At 41.8% G+C, this 20876-nt stretch overlaps 1 protein-coding gene and 1 long non-coding RNA gene across 9 annotated transcripts in view; one reads left to right on the forward strand and one right to left on the reverse strand.

Annotated features, from left to right (window-relative positions):
• LOC122458137 overlaps positions 1 to 5484 on the reverse strand; it is a 23256-nt gene extending 17772 nt beyond the window's left edge. The window contains exon 1 of the long non-coding RNA XR_006278018.1: positions 5421 to 5484. This is a non-coding gene — a long non-coding RNA (uncharacterized LOC122458137). The remainder of the gene's footprint in view (positions 1 to 5420) is intronic.
• Positions 1671 to 20876, forward strand: part of HNRNPA3 (heterogeneous nuclear ribonucleoprotein A3) — a 27519-nt gene continuing 8313 nt past the window's right edge. For 2 of the 8 annotated variants that reach the window (XM_038421547.2, XM_038421548.2), the window contains exons 1-10: positions 1671 to 1759; positions 9137 to 9239; positions 15735 to 15857; positions 15947 to 16093; positions 16179 to 16389; positions 16637 to 16726; positions 16809 to 16919; positions 17024 to 17104; positions 18014 to 18181; positions 20742 to 20867. In XM_038421547.2, coding sequence (XP_038277475.1) covers positions 1686 to 1759; positions 9137 to 9239; positions 15735 to 15857; positions 15947 to 16093; positions 16179 to 16389; positions 16637 to 16726; positions 16809 to 16919; positions 17024 to 17104; positions 18014 to 18181; positions 20742 to 20867 — 1234 coding nt within the window. In that variant the 5' untranslated portion in view covers positions 1671 to 1685. Of the gene's footprint in view, positions 1760 to 3742; positions 3792 to 4242; positions 4325 to 5448; positions 5583 to 9136; positions 9240 to 11662; positions 11792 to 15734; positions 15858 to 15946; positions 16094 to 16178; positions 16390 to 16636; positions 16727 to 16808; positions 16920 to 17023; positions 17105 to 18013; positions 18182 to 20741; positions 20868 to 20876 lie in introns of those variants that run through there. The other 6 variants (XM_043505385.1, XM_043505384.1, XM_043505387.1 and 3 more) reach the window with 6 other exon arrangements.

Here is a 20876-nt window from a genome sequence, read left to right on the forward strand (position 1 = left end):
TTACATTTGTGCAAAGGACTTCATGAAGTTCATGGTGACTGTGAATTAGGACTATTAGACTCAAACGTGATCTGCCTGTGGACTGGTAACAAGATCAAATCAGACGAAAACAGAGTTCCAATACTACTGAACATTATTTGAAATGATTTACGCTTCTAAAATTATTGTGATAACTGCAGGCGATACATGCAAATTAAACCCACTTTCTTGGGATTGAGATTTTTACAATAATGTCTGAAAACATCATTACACAAAAAGATGATCATAGAAAAAAATCATTAAAGGAACTAATAGGAAGATTACCCTGTCTACTATGTTTTGTGTTAATGAACAGAATATTTCTATATAACTGTGTTTACTCGTGTTTAATATTTTGTTAAACCAAACGTACTGATATTATATGAACCACATTAGTCCCTGAGAAACCATCACCTTTCTCCCACATTGTCATAGATGGATCAGAGTTTATTATTTTCCCTTTACATTCTCTCCTTATGAGTATTATTACTCTTTTCCAATAAAGTATTCACTGTATATTACACTGTTATCAATTGTATTTTATTTACTGCATGACTGCAAATTTAAATTTCACAGATATAGCCTAAGTCAGAGTACTACTGTTTCCAGTCTTAAGTTTAAATATAAATAAAAAGAGTACATCTTGAGACCTCAATAACATCTTGGCTTTTGCAGTTGAAGGAATACTAAAGAGTCGAACCATGTCACTCTTTGACTGCTGTAAGGCAATCTTAGCAAAAACCAATAGCAGACTTTTTGCTATATTTTTTTAGTTTAAAAAAAGTTTTGGTCAACACTTGCTACAATGATCATTAATTAGCTTTGTTACCCATAGTACCTAATTCTGTAGGAAACAGAGCATGAGTAAAACAAAAGCCAAATTTAGGGGAACTATTTTATTTGAAAACAAAGCTAGTTAAATGCAGAGAAGTTTGTTTAAATATCAGATATTAAGGGCCAGCTTTGGATTTTTGGTAATTGCCACTAAGAAGCCATCTCCCTATTAACTGAGAATAGCCAGAGCACAATAGCAATCTGATCACATCCCCTCCCATCTCCAGTACACTCCAGACACCAGGTCCAAGGATATACCATCTCTGTCCCAACTTCGTGGAATGCTTGGTTGATGAAATCCAGTAATTTTCTAACCCCTTTGCATCAACTGGAGTGAACTAGAGCATCTGGCCTGAATCTAAAAGAGTAGCAATCTTCTGAGTACTATAGATTTAAGATACTCGCTCTATAGAAAGAAGAGTCATTAGATATTGTGCTGGAGATGATAGAGACCTTTTCCCCCAAACTTTGTTTGTATAACTATAACAATCACAATGTGTTTATCAAAAAGAAAGTTGAAATTCAAAACAATAGTTAAATACAACCTTGGAATAATAGTAGCTAACACACTTGTAGCTGTTTCTCTCTACATTTCTGCTTATTTACTCATAACTTTCTGTATACTGTTTCTGCTCAAATTTTATAGAGCCTTCCTACACCTGCACCTCCTTCAGTAAAACCACACCTATTGACTTACTCCACCCAATAAACTGGTCTTGTGACCATATATAGGAGGAAGGGGGGGGGGGCAAACCTACAAAGGGATAAATACTGATTTGTTCTACCTATTATTTTGGCTAAAAGGTGTATTTGAGTTAGTGCATCCTCCTGAAATGGCTATTACTACAATCAAAGAGGAGAAAGATATTCAAGACTATGTAAGAAGAAAGGAAGAAGACTTTTACAGGTTGAATAGTTTTTGCAGGTTTTATGCTTATTCTAGAGTCCTTCTCCAGAGAGACAGAAAGAATTGCCTACCTATAGTTATAATTATTCAGTTTGTGTCCTTCTTCTATGCTATATATAACAAACAACTTTGAGTACTTCCCAGTCCCATTTACTCGGTTACTTGCTACTGCAGCTAAAACTTTCAGAAGTGACTGCAGATTGAAACTATTGCCTTTATTTTTAGTGCTCAACTTGAGACACCTTAACATGACCTGACTTTTGAAGTATAGGTGCTCAATAATTCCTGCAAATGAAAGCTGTTTACAGTATATCCAGTTGAATATACAAAAACTAAGGCATACAAAATCACTCCTGAAAAATCTTGACCACATTTATGCACAATTTAGTACTAATCTAAGATTACTTTTGCAGTATAGACTTCTGAAAAACTACTATTTTGAGACAGGAGGCAAGGCTTTTCCAATATTGCTATATCTCATGATTTTATCATGACTGTGGTGATTTTGTGGTATTTTTAATGTCTTATGAAAACGTGCTGAATAGTGGCAATACATCAATTTCCCCTTATTCAAAATGGCCACTAACTACTATGAATAGAGCTGAAGCCACCAAGATGGCCACTGTTTCCTACAGTTCCTCTCCATATGGTAGCGAGGCTGCCCATTAGAAAGTTGGCAGCCATCTCCCAGTTTTCAGTGAGATTGAAGCCATCCCTGCAAGCAAAATGGCTGCTATTCTGTGGTTTAGGGGGCTAGACAGGACATAAGAAGTATGAGGAGCAGCAGAAACACTGTGAATGTGGGAGAATAAGGTAGAGCAGCAGGTGGATCTACAGGTTGCATGGGGCTAAGGGGGTGCAGAGTAAAGTGATGGGGGGGAAGGAATAGCAGCAGCACTCCTACCCTTGGTAGTGGAGTGGGAGGCCCCTCTGCGCAACCTGGAGAAGAGTCATGTCAACTCTTGCAAACTGATCCTGAGTTAGGGCATTTTTGGGGTACTTGCAGGAGGAGCTCTGCTGTCATGTGAGAAGTTCCTCTGAGCTGTGACTCTTTTTCAGGGCTGGGCAATGGCATACTGGCAAAGTCCTGTGTAAGTGCCTTGGGATTGAGGATATTACAGACCTGCCCTGCCTACATGTATGGTCCTAAAGCAGGGTGAGGGGAAGCAGCCATGTGATGCTACTCAGCCTGGACAGAAGAGAAGTCCTGGGCATGCAGTGGGTGGTGTGTCACAGGTGGAAAAGTCCCAGGGCAGCAAGAGACAAGCAGGTGTTTCTGTTGGGTGAAGACCCTTATCTCAAGGGGTGGGGAGAGTAAGTGGAGTCTCCATCTGAGCATCCAGGGAGAGGATTGCATGTTGTGTGTATTACTGGTTGACTTGTCGTCCTGACATTATCACACACTGGCGGAGGAATAAAGGGGGAGTTAAGAAATCAAAGACCTTGAAAATACTGATTTTTAAAAAACTGATTTTTCTGGACCAATCTTTCCTCTTTAGAGGTTTGTCTCGTGATTTTTGATCTCTCGAGGGTGGCAATCCTGTTGCTTTTTAAAGTCTAGAACACTGTTTTATCTCGCTAAGTTACTAACTTTCATAATATTCAGCGTTTGAAGGGTGGGTAGTTCTCTTTAATGCTGTTCACGAGCTACAATGTTGTGTATCTTTCTTTGCCTTTCCTCAAAACTGCTGCTATTTTCCATTTCGCTTGATGGAAGTGAGCCCACATTACCCTCAGCTGAATTGTGTAGGCTTTTGAGGGTGAAAGTATGGCTGCCCTTAGAGAAGATGGCTCACCCCCATTCGTTCCAACGGGGAATGAAGGCAGTTGAGTGTCAGGGAAGATGGCTGCTCCTTTGAATTGTCAGACATAGCCGGAAGAAAGGCTCTGGTGAGCACTATGGGAAGGGCTGAGAAGGGAGGGCCTTGGAATCTGGAAGGGCAGGGAAGAGAGAGTGGGAAACTTGGAGGGGGGCGGGGAGGGGCAGCTCGCTGGACGTAGAGCAGCAGCGGGACAGAGCTGCCAGACGGAGGTGGAGAGAGTCCTGCAATCAGGTCGGGCGAGGCCCTCATTTTTGCGTATATGTACTTAAGGGTGATTGTTGATAGTACGTTGCATGTGCAACTCAAGCCCCCTAGGCTGCTTTCCAGGCTCTCGCAGGGATATTCCCTGAGGCGAGGGGTTTGGATTTTTGTGCCGCCGCCCTAGGTGGCTGTCAGAGTCACGGCATGGAGCGCGGCGTGCTTGGCCCAGGGAACATTCGTTTCCCCGCCCCCCTCCCCCCCCAACTGTGGCTGCTCACACAGCGCTCTTGTTCCCAGCTTTCTTCCCCCGTCACGGGTCGGGATCGCCCTGAGCGCCCCCCGGCTTCCTGGCGGGAAGGGGAGGACAGGAGGAGGCGGCCCTGCCACTGCGCGCGAAAGCTCTGCCGAAGTCTCTGTTACTGAGCGCACGCGCTGTCTCGAGCCAGCCTCCCCTCTTCTCACGTGACCGCTCTTCCCCTCTCCCTCTCGGCTCCATATTGAATTTGAAAGTGAAGGAAACGAGTCTGGTCACAAAATGGAGGTAATCGCCGCCGCCGCGTTAGCGCCGCGTGGAGGGATCGGGGCTGCTGTCTGGCCAGACACGAGGGAGGGGTAGCGAAGCCGCCTCCCGCCGCGCTGCTTTCGTGCCCGGCGGGGTCCCTTGCGGGTGGCTTTGGGACTGGAGCGCAGGCAGCTGGGTGTGTTGGGCGGGCTGGCGGCAAAGCGCCCCCCGGCCCAGCCGCCTCAACGCTGCGAAACGGCGCACTGGGCGGGGGGAGGGCTGCGCTTCATGCTCCAGCCCCTCAAGCAACGGGGCTGCAGCCGCCATTTTGCCGCCCTCTGAGCTTTCTACTCTCCGGGGGTGGGGGGAGGAGGGAGGGAGATTGGCGCTATGGGCCCGGCCAGGAAACACCAATGCTCGTAGTATCCCTACCGCCGGGTGGGGGGTGGAGAGTGAGCCCTGGTCCTCCAGTAAAATCCCCAACGCGCGCACCCAAGGGAAGGGCGTAATTGCCACCATTGCCCCCTTTCCCGGCAGCGACAAACAGTCTCCAGTCGGCACCCGAGAAAGCGGCTGTTCCAGCCTAAGATCGGGGGTGGGGAGCGATAAACACCCGGCAACCCACAGCTGCAAAATGCCATCCTACTTCCATTCTCTCCCTCTTCCCCGCCCCCCCCCGTAGTGACAACCGCAAAATGCCATCCTTCTCACTGCACCTCCTGGGGGAGAGACTGGTGTACGTGACACCGCCACAGCCCCCGAAGAGTCTTGCAGTTGCACCCACAGCAGCACAATCCTCACTGTCCCCAAGGAGAGACTAACGTCTAAAGCCAAAGTCTGTCCCACCCACCAAAACAACCAACATGCAGCTGCCATGCATGACTGGGAAGAGTCTCCCTCACGGAATTTGATCCAAAGCCCATTGAAGTCAGTCAGACTCCCATTGACTTCAATAGATTTTTTTTTTTTTTTTGGATCTGGCCCGCACTGAGAATAAGATACAAAGCAAATCCTACCACCACCCATGGAAGATCCTGTAATGCCCCAACTGTGGGAGAGAACTGTTGCACAGCTGTTCCTTTCTCTGCAATCCATTGGGGAGGGATGTGGGTTTTCCTTCCCAGTAGAAACTCACAGCAAGATTCCACCACTCCGTTTCTCAGGTATCCAGGCCTGAAGCGTGTAAAAGCAACTAGAAGAAAGGGAGAAACTGACTGCCTCCATTAGTAACTGCTACTGCATAGAGGCAGAGAGGAAACTCCAGACGGTAGTATAACAGGTCAGAATAACTTTCCATGTAAGCGATTGTTTTAGTTGCCTCAGGGATGTTGCATAGTTTGCACATGGTAGGGGAGCTGTTCTACTGACATTTAACAGTGTGGATCATGATTAATAAAGCTTGAAAATCCATGGTGTTCCTAATCAGATATTTTCCTGCTCTTCACAAGAGATAATGCTGCTTACATTGGGAATGGGTTGTCTGCAACAGTATAAACCATTTACATTGTTTCTAGCCCAGTTCTAATTCTGTTTATGAAACTGTTTTAAAGGAATCTTCAGATATATTTGCAATATATTATCCTTGTCAGAATTGGCTTAACTACAGCTGTGTTTAAATAGTGCCCTAACTTTCTGTGAAACGCATTGTAGAAATAGCACTGCCAAATGTTATGCATGATTGCAAGCCCATCAGGCCTATCTGCATCCCAGTTGATATCTCATGCATTCAACTGGCCTCTAAGCAGACAGTAGTATCTCCTGGTCTCCTGTGTTGGTTGTGGCACCAGATTTCAGGCAACCTCTCTACCTCTCCTGCCAGTTCTAGCCTGCATAGAGCCTTGTTGGCAGTGACAACAGCTGCTGATAGGAAAGTGAGGGGATTTAGAACTTTAAAAAGGCCCAATAGAGGTCTAAAATGGGGAACAGATTGGGGAATCTCCTCCCACGCCTCTAACAACTCCCCCAGGCCTGTGCTAACATGCATGAAAACCTGCACACGCTCCCCTTTGGCAGCCCGTGACTGCCTCAAATTCCTGGTTCCACCACCTCCGGCTACCCATAATTCCTTGCTTCTGAAATATATAGGGAATAGATTCCTATTTTCTCCAACATAGATTCATAGATACTTAGGTCAGAAGGGACCATTCTGATCATCTAGTCCGACCTCCTGCAGAGCGCAGGCTACAGAATCTCACCCACCCACTCCTATGAAAAACCTCACCTATGTCTGAGCTATTGAAGTCCTTAAATCATGGTTTAAAGACTTCAAAGAGCAGAGAAGCCTCCCTCAAGTCAACCATAACATCTGCTGTAAGGAATCTTGAGAGAGAAATTGGTGACTTTTACCTCTGAAATGACATGTATGAAGCTGCACAAAACTTAGCAATGAGGTAGACCATGTTCCAGGACAACAGAGATGCTCTGATGGTACTTCATAAATGATCCTATAAAAGCTTTTGCTTCTAAACAGGATGGATTGTTTTAAATCACAGCGTTTAAATTTTGATTAAAATCAAATTTTGATTTAATTTTAGATCAAATAAAGTTTTATCTAAATCTTGTCTTTTTTTTGTTTTGTTTACAGGATAAATGTTAATTCCCATTTAATGTAGAATCAAAACTTTTATCTATTGCATGTATTAAATGTGTATACTGCCTACCTAAAAAGCGAATAGTTCTGTTTAGTAGCTTGCACATGTGGTGATGGTCAAGCAGTTCCTTGGTTTACTAATTACATTTTTCAAGTACCATTGTTGGAATAATCCATAAAATTGCTCCTGATTTACTAGATTCTACATTGCTGTATTTCGCTGAATAAGTTAACTGTATTGTTAGAATTAAATCTAAAACCAACATACAATATTAAAACAATTTTTTTCCCTTATTGGGGGTTCTTATATTATGCATACTTTGTTATATGGGATAATTCTAGATTATGATACTTCTTGCCCTCTGAAGAACTGTACATCTGACTCTTACTAACTGGGGTCTCTGCCTTTTCCAGGATATTCTTTAGTTCCTGAAATTAAAAAAAAGTACACTGAAATCACTAATTTTTATATATCCTGTAAAAGACAGTATATAAAAGCTAAGTTTAGTACACTGACTGAATTATCACCAGGGCAGAGGAAAAAATGCCCTTGTGTTTTCAGCTTATACTTTACTCCCATGTTGGAATACATTTACCAGAATATTTCACTGCTGAGTAGATTATATTGTAAATTTCGTGTGGTGACTAAAAAGTTTCGATATTGACTAAATCTGTGTGCAGTTGTTTCCAGCTATTTTAAAAGTGTAAAGGAAATTGGGGGACTAAATTTCAGTATTAACTGAAATAGCAAGGGAGCAGAGGGGACATGCTGTCCTTCACTTGTTAAAGGGCAATAATCTAGTACAGGGGCTCTCAAAGTTCATTGCACCGTGACCCCATTCTGACAACAAAAATTACTACATGACCTCACAAGGAGGGACAGAAGCCTGAGCCTGCCCGAGCCCCGCTGCAGGGGGAAGTAAAGCCGAAGCCCATGGGTTTTAGCCCTAGGTGGGGGGCCTGTAATCTGAGCCTCACTATCCCAGGCTGAAGCCTTTGGGTTTTGGCTTCAGCCATGGGTAGTGGACCTCAAGTTTCAGCTTCAGCCCTGGGCCCCAGCAAGTCTAATGCCCTCCCTGGCGACCCCATTAAAACGGGGTCTTGAACCACTTTGGGGTCCTGACCCACAGTTTGAGAACTGCTGATCTAGCACATGAGCTCTGACACTTTTCAATCTTGAAGATTGTCTTGTTGACTACCTCCCTTATTTGTGACTGCATGTACCTTTGGTACTGTAAGCCGTTGTTTACAAGACAGGCATTAGAAATGTTATAGGTTTTTAGCTTTAATGAAACATACAATGGGAAACAAAGATGAGGCAAAACCATGTGATCAGTTGTACTCTACATACAGATCACTAGTGGTCAACTGATTGCTATTTTGGACTTTCTTAACTAGCAGAAATCCACAGTGGCATTAGAGGATTCTTGCATTAATGTCTAAAGTAAAGCATTAGAGCAGTATTTGCTGTTATGGCAATGGTTTTTCCCATGTTATAGTGCTCCAGTCTTGTAGGCTACTTGCTCAGTGAGTAGAACACAAAGGGAAACATACCCAATAAAGCAGGGAAATCATCATGTTAACAAACAATATTTGTTAAACATTAGAGGCTTTAAAGCAATGGCGGGCAACCTGCGGTTTACCCTGATGGGCTGCAGGTTGCCCACCACTCCTTTAAAGCATATCAGGAACAGAATCTAAGATGAGAAATGAAATTTTATGTAGTAAGGTGGATACCTGCTGTTGTATAGCTATCATAGTCAACCTATCGTAGTCAGCCCTGGGTAGTGGACCTCAAGTTTCAGCTTCAGCCCTGGGCCCCAGCAAGTCTAATGCTATCCCTGGAGACCCCATTAAAATGGGGTCCTGACCCACTTTGGGGTCCCAGCCCACAGTTTGAGAACTGCTGATCTAGCATATGATAGATTTCATGGTGTTTTATAAATCAACTCTGAAACATTTTTTTCAGACCTCACTTCCCTAACTAGCAATTAGAGTAAATAACTTAAAGGTTAAACACAAACAAATCCTGTTGTAGCACTCTTCCTCTAAGCTTCCATCTACTGGCTCATAACTTGTTCTACTATTTTTTTTTATATATATATATAGAGAGAGAGAGAGAGAGCTTTGCCCCACTGGCATACCTTGTCCCCTTAGTAAAGCCACTCTTTTGTTCCAACCCATGGAAAGGCCTGCTTCTTTACATATGGGGAAGAAAAAGACCCACAGAGGTAAATACTGACTCACTGCTTGTTACCTAGGTTAAAAGGAGCAGTTGAGTTAGTGCATCCTTCCAAAATGTCTGGGATCAAAGAGGAGAGAGATATTGAAGACTACAAGAGGAAAGGAAGAAGATCTTCACAGGTAGTGTTTCCTTTATTTCTTAAGTTCATTCTGGTTCTCCTGTGTGGGTAGATGAGTCTTGTCTGTCTGTCTATGTATTTCTATGCCAGGTATATAACACTACACCATTCATGCCTGCTGGGCTCTATTAACCACTTGTTCAGACTCTCCTATCCCTTGCATTACAAAAACCAAACCAAAGTCTGAACAACAAACTTGTTTACTAAAAAGTTATGTGTAGTTTATTACTTCTACAGGATAGACTCTGAGAACAAGATAAAAATCTGTATTTCTATACAGTTACTATAACAATTTCTTACAAATGTCCTCAAAGTTGCTAATTTTCACTATTGATTGAGGTGTTTTCTGCTCACTGCTTATGCTCCCAGGAGCATCAGCAGTAAATGAGTGAATTCTTGATCTTGTTCAGAATTTCTTCCATTGCTCTCAATGGGAGGCAAGACAGGCTATATGTAAGTAAAATGAACAACATTCCTTACAACCTCTGAGAATGGAAGTGAGACTATACCTCGTGGAAGTGACAACTTCCCTATCAGATCCCTCAGTCTTTTCTCGGAACTAAAAATGCCTAGTTTTTGTAACCTTTCCTTATAGGTCAGGTTTTCTAAACCTTTTATCACTTTTGTTCCTCTCCTTTGGACTCGCTCCAATTTACTTGCATCTTTCCTAAAGTGTGGCACCCAGAACTGGACCCAGTACTCCAGCTGAAGCCTCACCAGTGCCAATTACAGTTGAAAAATTACTTCCTGTGTCTTATGTACAACACTCCTGTTAATACATCCAAGAATATGAGCCCTTTTAAACTTCTTCATACTGTCTCATTCAATTTGATCTATTATACCTCCCGAGATCCTTTTCAGTAGTACTATCACCTTGCCATTTGTTCCCCATTTTGTAGTTTTGCATAACGATATTTTGTACCAAAAGTGGTCATTAACCCTTTTAAAAACAATGCCATAACTATTACTTTTTGCATCTTTGGATAAAATGTAACATCAGTCACTCAGCTTCTGAACCCACAAGCACAAAATGAGTTTAATGGTCATTTTAGGGCTGCAGATTTCATGGTGGTGAAAATGTTATGGATGTGGTTTCTCTGACTGCCATGCAGGAAGGCTCTAGGTGGGTTGGCCTGCCAGCCTGGTGAAGAGGAGAGGCCCTGAGGATGGGGTATGTCAGAGCAAGTCTGCCCCACATTTGCCCCTCAGTGGTGGCTCCTATGGGGTTGGGCCTGGTTCTCCATTCAGGGCTTTACAACATGTGCACAGGGTTGCAGTGCCACCACAACTGAGGGGTGACCAGGCCAAACCTGAGTGCTGATGTGATTTCATGCAGTAGATTGCAATATCCAGAGCAGGGAGCCAGGCTAAGTCCTACAGGATGTAGGAGCTGCCACTGGTATGAATGTAGGGCAGGCTTGCTCTTCAGCCTCCATCCCCTTCCTCACTGGGCCAAGATTAGAGTTGCTGTACAGAGGATAATGATACTGTTGTGGATGTCGTGCCCCCTCAGCAGGGCGAGGAGGAGAACACAACAGAGGAAAGGCTGTAGATGCTGGCCTATGATTTTAACAAGGTATTATGTTAAAGTATTTTATAAAAAATCATAACCTATGGCTTTTACTAAATTTACCATGACACTGCTGACTTTCTTGATTAAAAATGCCATGACTAATCTGCAGCCACTTTTCCAGAGGACAAGTGTCTCCACCAAACACTGTCACTGTCTCTGTCTGTCTTTTGGTCTCTGAAAGTACTTAGCGGTTGAATAGGCTTGAAGATTGTGCTGCCCTATCTTATTCTTAGCTAGGCTTGGTCCCTGCAGATCAGTTGATATACACTGACAGAGCCAACACAAGCTTCTCCACAATTCCTATCTGCATGCCTTTTTTTCTCATTGATAAAGGATATTGATATCTGGGGCTGGGAAAACACTGTAATCTAGAAGGGTGTTCCTCAGAAGCTATTGTGCTATAAATATGAAGCAAATGAACTGGTGTTGGAGCTGCTTCCCAAAAGTTAATTTGATGTTGCATTTAAGTGCTTTTTAGTCTTCAGTGGCTAGTTTGCAGTGTCTCCAGACAAAGTAGGATTCTCATGGAGTGCTGTGCGGGCTTGCAGAGAGGGTTGTGGCGGTGGTTTCCATATGTAGGTGGAAATGCTAGGATCTGGGGGTGCCTGTGCAAGGGAAGTACAGAGACTTAAGGAAGACACAGCATTCGCACCCAGCTGTGTCTTGTATTTCGCCCCGTCCTCATGCGTGCGCCTGTTGTGGCTGCTTAGTACAACGATCCTGGGGGCACCAAACGGAAAATATTGGTCTCCCATATGGGGCCAGAGACGCTGCTCCCCAGGAGACACCGTGAGGTCGTTGGAGACAGAGAGAGGGACAGGCCCAGGCCTTCGCTCTCCTCCCCTTGCCAGCAAGCGACAGCTGGATGCGCGCGCTGGTTTCAAGCCCGCCTTTCCCCTATCACGTGATCCCTCGTTCCTTTCTGCTCCATATTGAGGCGAGGGTGAACGCGGCGACTTGTGTCCGGTCACAAAATGGAGGTAACCGCCGCCGCGTTAGCGCCGCGCGGAGGGAGCGTGGCAGCTGATCTAGGCTGCCGGGGGGGGGGAGGGAGGCTGGCGGCGGAGCGTGCTGCCTGTGCCGGGTCGCCGCACAGACTGGCCGCTTCTCGTTCCGGAATGCGCCCTCTGCATAGGCTTCTCGGCGCCGCGAAATGGCGCGCAGGCCCGCAGTGTGGGCTTGGGGGAGGTTACCCTTCTCCTATGTAAAGGGCGGCGTTTCCTTTTCTTTGTAAGCATCTGCTCGGGAAGGAAACAGGCTGAACGTAGCTGACAGGAGAAGTGTAATATTCAGCATAATCCTCAGTCCCGGAGACTAACGCTACAGTCCATTCCACACACGCTTGAGGGACAAAGCGGATCCCATCCCCAGGAAACTAACATCCAGAAAACCCCAGCCATCCGTCCCCAGAGAGAATGAAATCCTTAACAAGGTACCCCTGCTTCCCAAGCGACAAACCTCATGGGGGGGGGGGGAACTTCCTGGAGAGCTTCTCTAAAATAGAAGCATCCCCCTTTCAGAACTCTCATGCCAAAAAAAAAAATCATCATGAGGAGAGAGCAGTACCCTGCAAAATACCTCCTGCCTCAGGGAGAAATTAATACACCAAGTTCTATTCCTTCTTGCCCAGGGAAAACACAGTGAAATCCCAAGGAAAGACTGCAGTGTGTGCACCAACCAGGGGGAGAATGTGACAGCAGAATTCCCCTTCCACCAAGAATGACTCTTTTCAGTTCTTGAGTCATATTCCTGGAGCATAGCTAAGACCTGAATTTCTCTTACTTGTATATTTATATTAAAATGGCTGACCTGCTACATGTCAAAGAACAAAAGGGACCCAGGTCCACTTTTTTTCTCTTTGCAGGTCCCTTTTAACAAAGGAGGAACCCAGCTCAGTTTCTCAGTTAGCACGCTGAACTGCCAAACAAAATTCATGTTGAGATAGCTTTTCTTCACGCTTCCTTTTGCTCCATTAATGTGAGCAGGCAAGTTTGAAATATTCAAGATGGTTACTTATTATTTCTATAAATTCAGTGCCTGCTAATACTAAAGCAAACAGGCACAGCAAGGAAAGTGTGTGTGTATATATACAATCAAAAACAAAGCTAGCTAATGTAAATGTTAAAAACATGTAGGTTAAATACTGACTCTTCATGTAAAATTATGAATGCTGCTGATTACACTATATTGCAGTTAGTATCAAGCAGTAATTACACCATGATGAAACTTGAACCTTTAAAAATTTTAAATACAGATATAACTAAAGTATTTGGAGTAAAGGTACTCAAATATTTTCAGTCTGGACCATTTAAAGTATTTCAAGAACCATGTCTTCCACTTGCCGTCACAGGACCCCTGAAACCCTCCCCTCTCCACTTAACCATTCCATACTATTTGTATAGTAACTAAGTCAGTTTAAAATATAAAACTAATGGGGGCAATGCTTTTGCTACCTATACAGTTTCTCAACTGAAAATGAGAGCCACCACCAGCCATAGGTCTTTGCACTATAGTTTGGAACCCACTTAATTGAATATTTCCCAGAAGTGGTACAAAATTAAATCTTAAGCATTTGTTTGCTAATCACCCTTGAACAAATAACTTACAAATATGTTGTCCTTCAAAGCAGCCAAATTGCATTCCCTCAAAGGGAAAAACTTTTTTTCTGAAAAAAGCCAAATGACCTTCCCTAATCTGAGAGAAGGATTGGAAACCTGTCAAAATGCTCTCCTTGCAGATTGGAGTGGCAGATCACATCTCTCCAAGGCCAGGATTACTTGATCCATATAGTTGTATCTACAATCAGCCATCCTTCAGCTTGCCCTGTATCTGCCCCACATTAGCCTGTTGGGAGCAAATGCAATGGGTCCCTCATGCACATTCCCACTGTAGGGCTTTAATTATGCACAGGGCCTTGTGCCAGCACTCCACTCTGGAGTATTTCCTATTTCTTATTTTGTGACTATGCTTTCATGAAACATTAAAATCATCTTCCGTTTTTTCCACATGAGCTGTTGTACGAGTTGCCCAGTAAACTTCAAAAAAAGAAAAGGAGTACTTGTGGCACCTTAGAGACTAACAAATTTATTTGAGCATACGCTTTCATGGACTACAGCCAATAAATAAATGTGTTAGTCTCTAAGGTGCCACAAGTACTCCTTTTCTTTTTGCGAATACAGACTAACACGGCTGCTACTCTGAAACCAGTAGACTTAGAGATGGAACCAACTTGAAAAACAGTCTTAATTTTTAACCTACTGTGTAGTTTAGTAAAACCTGTTACAATAATTGGGAAGCTTGCCAAAAAATGTTGTACATTGTCAATACTTAGTCAGTTATCTCCTTCATTGCTTAAGTCACTTGAAACTAATAGGAAGGAGAAAACCCCTTGCATCTTAAAACTTAAAAACAAAATTGAAAATATACTGTTAAAGAATGCCCTGAGAAGCTGCACTATGGAAAACTAAACTGCATTAATTTTAATAGCTCACATTAAAATTTAGCTCAACTAAACTAGAAATAAGCTTTTCCTTACTTTTGTTTTCCAATAGTTGTTCCTCCAGCTTTAACCTTGTTTCATGGGCAGAGCTCAAGAAAGCATCTTGGGGCCAATTTTTCACACAGCACTGTTGTGAGACTTAGTGTTTCAAGATACTTTACAATGTGGCTTTTTAGAAAAATGTTTGTTGAATGAAGACCGAAAGTAAGCTTACACTTAATTCAAATTTCCAAAAATGTCTTAAATTTGATCTACAAAAAAAGTCATAGAACATGTTCTAACATGACCTAAATGTTCTTTAAAAATACTTGTAGTTGCTTCACTAATATTGGGCAGCACTTTGTTGTATGAGATTCAAATTTTAAGAGCTGTCTTCACATGTCCATGCAGCTTTTTGCAGCAGTTTAACTAAATCTGTTTTTAAAATAACACCTTCAGGTAAATCAGTGTAACTATGCCATTTAGACAAGACCTTGTTTCGCTCTTGGACAAGGTGTGAGCCACAGTGCTTTTTGAAAAGGAGTACTTGTGGCACCTTAGAGACTAACATTTATAAGTGCCACAAGTACTCCTTTTCTTTTTGCGAATACAGACTAACACGGCTGCTACTCTGAAACAGTGCTTTTTGTTATACTTTCAGCCTAACCTAGGTAATGGCGGCGGGTGGTGGTTGGAATTGTTGCTGTCCAGTCAGAAAGGTTGGCAAAGGAGAAATTTGAATCTTGCTATAATGAAGCTTTTACAACTTTATTTGCCTCTGTACAGGGCCAAGATGCTCAAAGTGACTGATTTTTATATCTTAGTTTTTGGTTGCTGATCTTGAAAGATCCCATACTCTGGAAAATTGGGTCCTTTTATAGTGTGTCAAGTTGGGCTCCCAAAATCACTGGTCACTTAAATCTAGCAAAACAGCATGTTCTCAGACCACTGAGACTCTGGTCTTCAGTTTCTTGACAGTGTCTTTTGGCTTGGTGTCTTGCTTTTATTTTTAACCCTGTAAAAGCTATTTGTCAGTATATCGTGGTGGTTCACTTATAATGAAATCCATGGGGTATAGTTCCTGAAACTTGCAGATCAAATAGCATTAACATGCCGTAGATACTTGGATACACTTTAAAAATAAACTCTTTGATACTCTTGTATCTAGCTCTAGGAAGGACCAAACTTGTTAATATTAAAATTCAAAACCAAAATTCTAGCCTTCTAAACAAAACCACACATCACTAAAGAAGTTAACAACTGGAATTACTTACAGCTGTTCACCAAATGTTAAACATTTTTTTTTATTGTCAACAAAAAGACTTATGTAAATATTTATATTATGAAAAAAACTCAGAAGAATTGTTAGTAATGCTACCAAACTTAACTTTATAGGACATAAGTGTTTTGGTGTGGCTTTATGAGAGAATGTCTTGTTTTTGCAGGGTCATGACCCAAAGGAGCCAGAACAGTTGAGAAAACTGTTCATTGGAGGCCTGAGCTTTGAAACAACAGATGATAGCTTAAGAGAACATTTTGAAAAATGGGGCACACTCACAGACTGTGTGGTAAGTTGTCATAATTCAAAAAATGTTTCTGAAACAATGTAAATATCTAAATGTAGTAAGGTGATACTATGTCTCTTACGCACGTGTAGGTGATGAGAGATCCACAAACAAAACGTTCCAGAGGCTTTGGCTTTGTGACATACTCCTGTGTGGAAGAGGTAGATGCTGCAATGAGTGCTCGACCACATAAGGTTGATGGGCGTGTAGTTGAGCCCAAGAGGGCAGTTTCTAGAGAAGTAAGTTAATCTATTTAATTTGTACTGAGTATATTAAGAAGTCCTGAGAAATATAAAGTACTAAATATAATTTCTGGCCTTCTAGGATTCTGTAAAGCCTGGAGCACACTTAACAGTAAAGAAAATATTTGTTGGTGGAATTAAAGAAGATACAGAAGAGTATAATTTAAGAGACTACTTTGAAAAATATGGCAAGATTGAAACCATAGAAGTCATGGAAGATAGGCAGAGTGGAAAGAAAAGAGGATTTGCTTTTGTAACTTTTGATGATCATGATACAGTTGATAAAATTGTTGGTATGTGACTGATATAGAATGTGAAATTACTTGAAATAGTATAACTCTGATTTTACACAGACCCGAACTGTGCATGGAATGTGTTATTTGTAAGCAAGTAGTTGACTGAAAGCACACTACAAGAAATGTATTGCATGTAGTATAATCTTTGCTTTTAACCTGTGTTTATGCTTTTACTAAAGCTTTGTGTAGCTCATGTTCTAGTGGACAGTGAAAACGAGAAACTATTTCAAAATTTGTTTTCTAGTTCAGAAATATCATACTATAAATGGACATAATTGTGAAGTGAAAAAAGCACTTTCTAAACAAGAGATGCAGACTGCTAGCTCACAGAGAGGTGAGTTTGGGATGGTGAGTAATGGGATATTTTTACATAGATTAGTTGACATTTCATTTACTATATGTAAAATGTCTTGTAGGTCGCGGGAGTGGCTCAGGCAACTTTATGGGTCGTGGAAGTTTTGGAGGAGGAGGAGGAGGAGGTGGTGGTGGTGGAAATTTCAGCCGAGGAGGAAACTTCGGTGGCAGAGGTAGATTGAGTCTTTCGTATTTCATCAAAATGAGATGTTGGCTCAACCAGACTTGTATTTGTTCATGAAAACCTTTTTTTTTTTTTTTTTTCCCTTTGGTCCAGGAGGCTATGGTGGTGGTGGTGGTGGTGGTGGGAGAAGTGGAAGCTTTGGAAGTGGTGATGGATATAATGGATTTGGCGATGGTAAGCATATCCTAATACCATTTGGTCAGAACTGGCTTTGGACTTGGAAAATGAGATTATTTTGGCAGTGATTGTTTGCTTAGATATTGTGTAACATGAGTTGAATGACTTCCTTTGTTTTTTTTCCGTCGCAATTACATTTTACCTAGAGATGAGCAAGTTTGTTAAAATGAAACTGATCCAAGTGCAAATTGAGCCTTAAACATGTCTACATTTAAGTAAATGACAGTCAATATGCATTGAGTGAAAACAGTTAAATGAAAGCTAACTTTTTCCAGTCCCTATGCCTGCTATTGCATGAAACCTCAAGTGTCAGATATGACAAGATTACCTGGAAGTTGACTTAATATCTGAGGTTCATATGTAAAAGATTTCATAAACTTGTAATTTTTGCTGACTTGGGTTTGGATAAGCCTCCAAAACCATGTCTGGACAGAACTTCTAGAAGTTACACATCTCGCTGATGGACAAGTAGCACTTATGCCTCTGAAAAAAATAGAGGAAATAGTCTACTGTTCTATTTTAGACCTGATCTTGCAAACACATGTGAAGTAGTCACATTGAGTTCACTGGTCTACTCTTGTGTGTAAAGTTACTCCCCAAAGAAATGTTTGCAGGATTGGTCCCTTATGGAGTATATTGATTTGAACCTTTTTCAGTATGCTTTTTTTTATTTGCTTATAAAAAAGCAAGAACATATGGCAGTGATGCAAATATAATTAAAGCTATTTTATTGCTTTTGGTACAGACATATGGACTAATGTGTTGTAACTTATCTAGCTATTAATTTATCAAAGAATATTCTTGTAGCTGAAGAAAACATAGCATTTCAGTTGCAGCATACTTACTCTTTCTACATAAATCAACACCTAAATTTTTTTGGTGCACTGACTAGTCTTTCTTTTTTAGGTGGGAACTATGGAGGTGGCCCTGGTTACAGTAGTAGAGGGGGTTATGGTGGTGGTGGTGGAGGAGGACCAGGATACGGAAACCCAGGTGGTGGATATGGTGGCAGTGGTGGTGGAGGAGGAGGAGGTGGATATGATGGTTACAATGAAGGAGGAAATTTTGGTGGCGGTAAGTAGTGGTTGCAAATCTTTAAAATGTAGCCTATAGCTCACAAATCTAAACTCTATAGAACCTAAAATTATGGCATATAGTAACGCTTCTAGAAATGACAGAGGTTAGGCTTTGGCCCTAAATATAATCAACATAAGGGTATTACAGAGGGGTAAGAATTTTCCTTATGTTTATACTTAATTGTACAGTCTTCCATTGCTCTTTATAAGAATTCCTGAGCAATGACCATAATTTGTGGGGGGGTGGGGAGCAGATAGAGGAGAGACTTTCTTCTAATGTCTTGAGTGAGGAGGAGTAGAGCATTTCCAGGACTATGCCCAACTTAATATATCAAAATTCTGTATAACATGGCATGAAGGTATTCAGTTTCATCTTTCATAACCTGCAGTGTACTGCTATTTTGGCCAGTAAATTAAGATATGAAACTTCCCTTTCTCCGTCCTCTACAAGGTTTGAACATCAAAGTCTATATAAGACATTTTAAATACTAACATTAAGTATTCCAGTTTCTTGCATTTTCTTTCATTAAGAAACGAATGCAAAATTACTAATTAGACTGTAAGTCAGGAAGTGAGTCACTACCACTGTCGTATCTTGATATGTAAGCTATTTTTGACAATTAAGCTTATTAGCCTCAAACCACCAATATAAGTTGTTAAAGGGATTACATACAGCTTAATTATTACAAAAGGTTGCTTTGCTAACAAGACCCTGTGTGTTATGAATGGCTAAGGAGGGAGGGGCACTTTTGAAAAGTTGAACTATCACCAATGTTTATAGTTGCAGCTTTCAATGAGGACACTCGGTGTTTTTGGTTGTATAATTGTGTATTGGAACAAAGACCAGGTCTACTCTACACGTTTTTGCTAGTATAGCTGTATTGGTCATGAGAGTGATCCCTGATCAATATAGCTGTGCTGGTAAAAATCTTTACTGTGGGATGCAGGTACACTGGAAAAACTTTTTCCAAATGTAGTGTACATCCCTTGGTGTCTGGAATAAGATATGCCAGCAAAAGCAGTTGTGAAGGAACACGCTGAACTTATACTAGGAGCACTCTGCCATTGTAATATATCCCTATAGCTATACCCACAAAACCCACCTAGGGTTTTTCTGGGGGGGGGGGGGGGGGGGTGAGTTGCAGTATGCACTAAACCATTGTGCTGTAAATGACCTGTGTAGATCTTGCTAGCATGAGCATAAAAGCTACCTAGTTCACATTTAATATACACCTGGCAGTGTATGCCACAACTCACTCCTGTAGCCTGCCTTGGGGGCTGTGTAGACCTGGCCAAAGGATGAGTCTGTTTTGAAAAGTAACTAAGATCCTATCAACATAACAAAAATGTCTTTCCACTAAGTTCAATCGGCTTGATTGGAAACCTTTCCAAACGCATTACAATTGTCTATATAAGTATTTTATATCTTATGAGCTTATCGGAATCGGCTTGATTGGAAATTGTTTTGCTAATGTTGACAGGGTTTATGGGGCTTTTATACTCTCAGACATTGCAGTGATTGATAGGATTAGCTCACTGATTAACAAGTTGGCTTTTCAGTTGATTTAGTTAAACCAGTGGAGCCCCTTTGGCAGATCCTTTCTTAAATTAGTGTAGGAATGGCTAACATAAATTTAGCTAAATTCGGTCATATTAGTTCAGCCACTCCTAAACTGACTAAAGAGCCCCCCACAAAGGCATTGCAGTAGTTAAACCAGATAGCCACATACTTAACAAAACACTCATCAAGCCATTAATGGTTAACTGGCCTTTTTGGATATAGAATGAGGAGTGGGTCCTGAGGTGATGGAGGAGTTTCTTTTTTCTATAAAGAAAAAATTGAAGCGCTCTCAAATCTTCCTGGATAACTTCTCTTCCAGGACTGGTTGGTAGCTAGTTAGCAGCTTTCAAGGACTTGAAAGGGGTTCATCTTGTTTAACTGTTATCTCTAACTGTAGAACCTTCATCTACCTATTCTTTTCGGCAACTAATATAGCAGTATTTGTGGGTTCCTACTATAAGTTCTGCCTTAAAGAGATACTGAATTACAGGTGAAAGGTAACTACTTTGGGTAATTATGGTTAGGGTGCCTCAGTAGAAAAACTTACTTTCTGCCTTAATGGAGATAGAAATAGGAGTGACACAATGATGTGGACAGGCTAGGTAGTACATGTTCTCTTCCCCAAGACGGTGTTGAAAGTTGAACTGGCAGGGGTTAGTGTGAGGCTGTGGAAAGCCATATAACCAGAATTGTGTAAAACTTGATTATAAACACTAACTTGTCCGCATTGCTCTCCCTCATAAGCAAGTTAAGACCACATCTGATTTAGGGGAAAGTAAGAAATGGATGTTTCATATTTTTTCTTTTGTTGGTGGGGAAGGGAGAGAACTTCTATATTGAGGGCTACATTAACAATACCAGTTTTGAGTTTGCCTTTCACTTTTGTGGCTTAAGTATACAACCAGAGCCAGTTGGTGGAGTTCTTCAGGTTTTTGTGTTTGAAGCTGCCTTAGGTGGTAAATTTGGGATGATTAAAAATAAATAAAATTTGTTTCAGGTAACTATGGTGGCAGTGGAAACTATAACGATTTTGGCAATTATAGTGGACAACAGCAGTCAAACTATGGACCCATGAAAGGAGGTGGCAGTTTTGGTGGCAGAAGCTCAGGCAGTCCCTATGGTGGTAAATATA

The sequence above is a fragment of the Dermochelys coriacea genome, chromosome 11 (assembly GCF_009764565.3).
Source record: "Dermochelys coriacea isolate rDerCor1 chromosome 11, rDerCor1.pri.v4, whole genome shotgun sequence".
Taxonomy (NCBI): Eukaryota; Metazoa; Chordata; order Testudines; family Dermochelyidae; genus Dermochelys; species Dermochelys coriacea.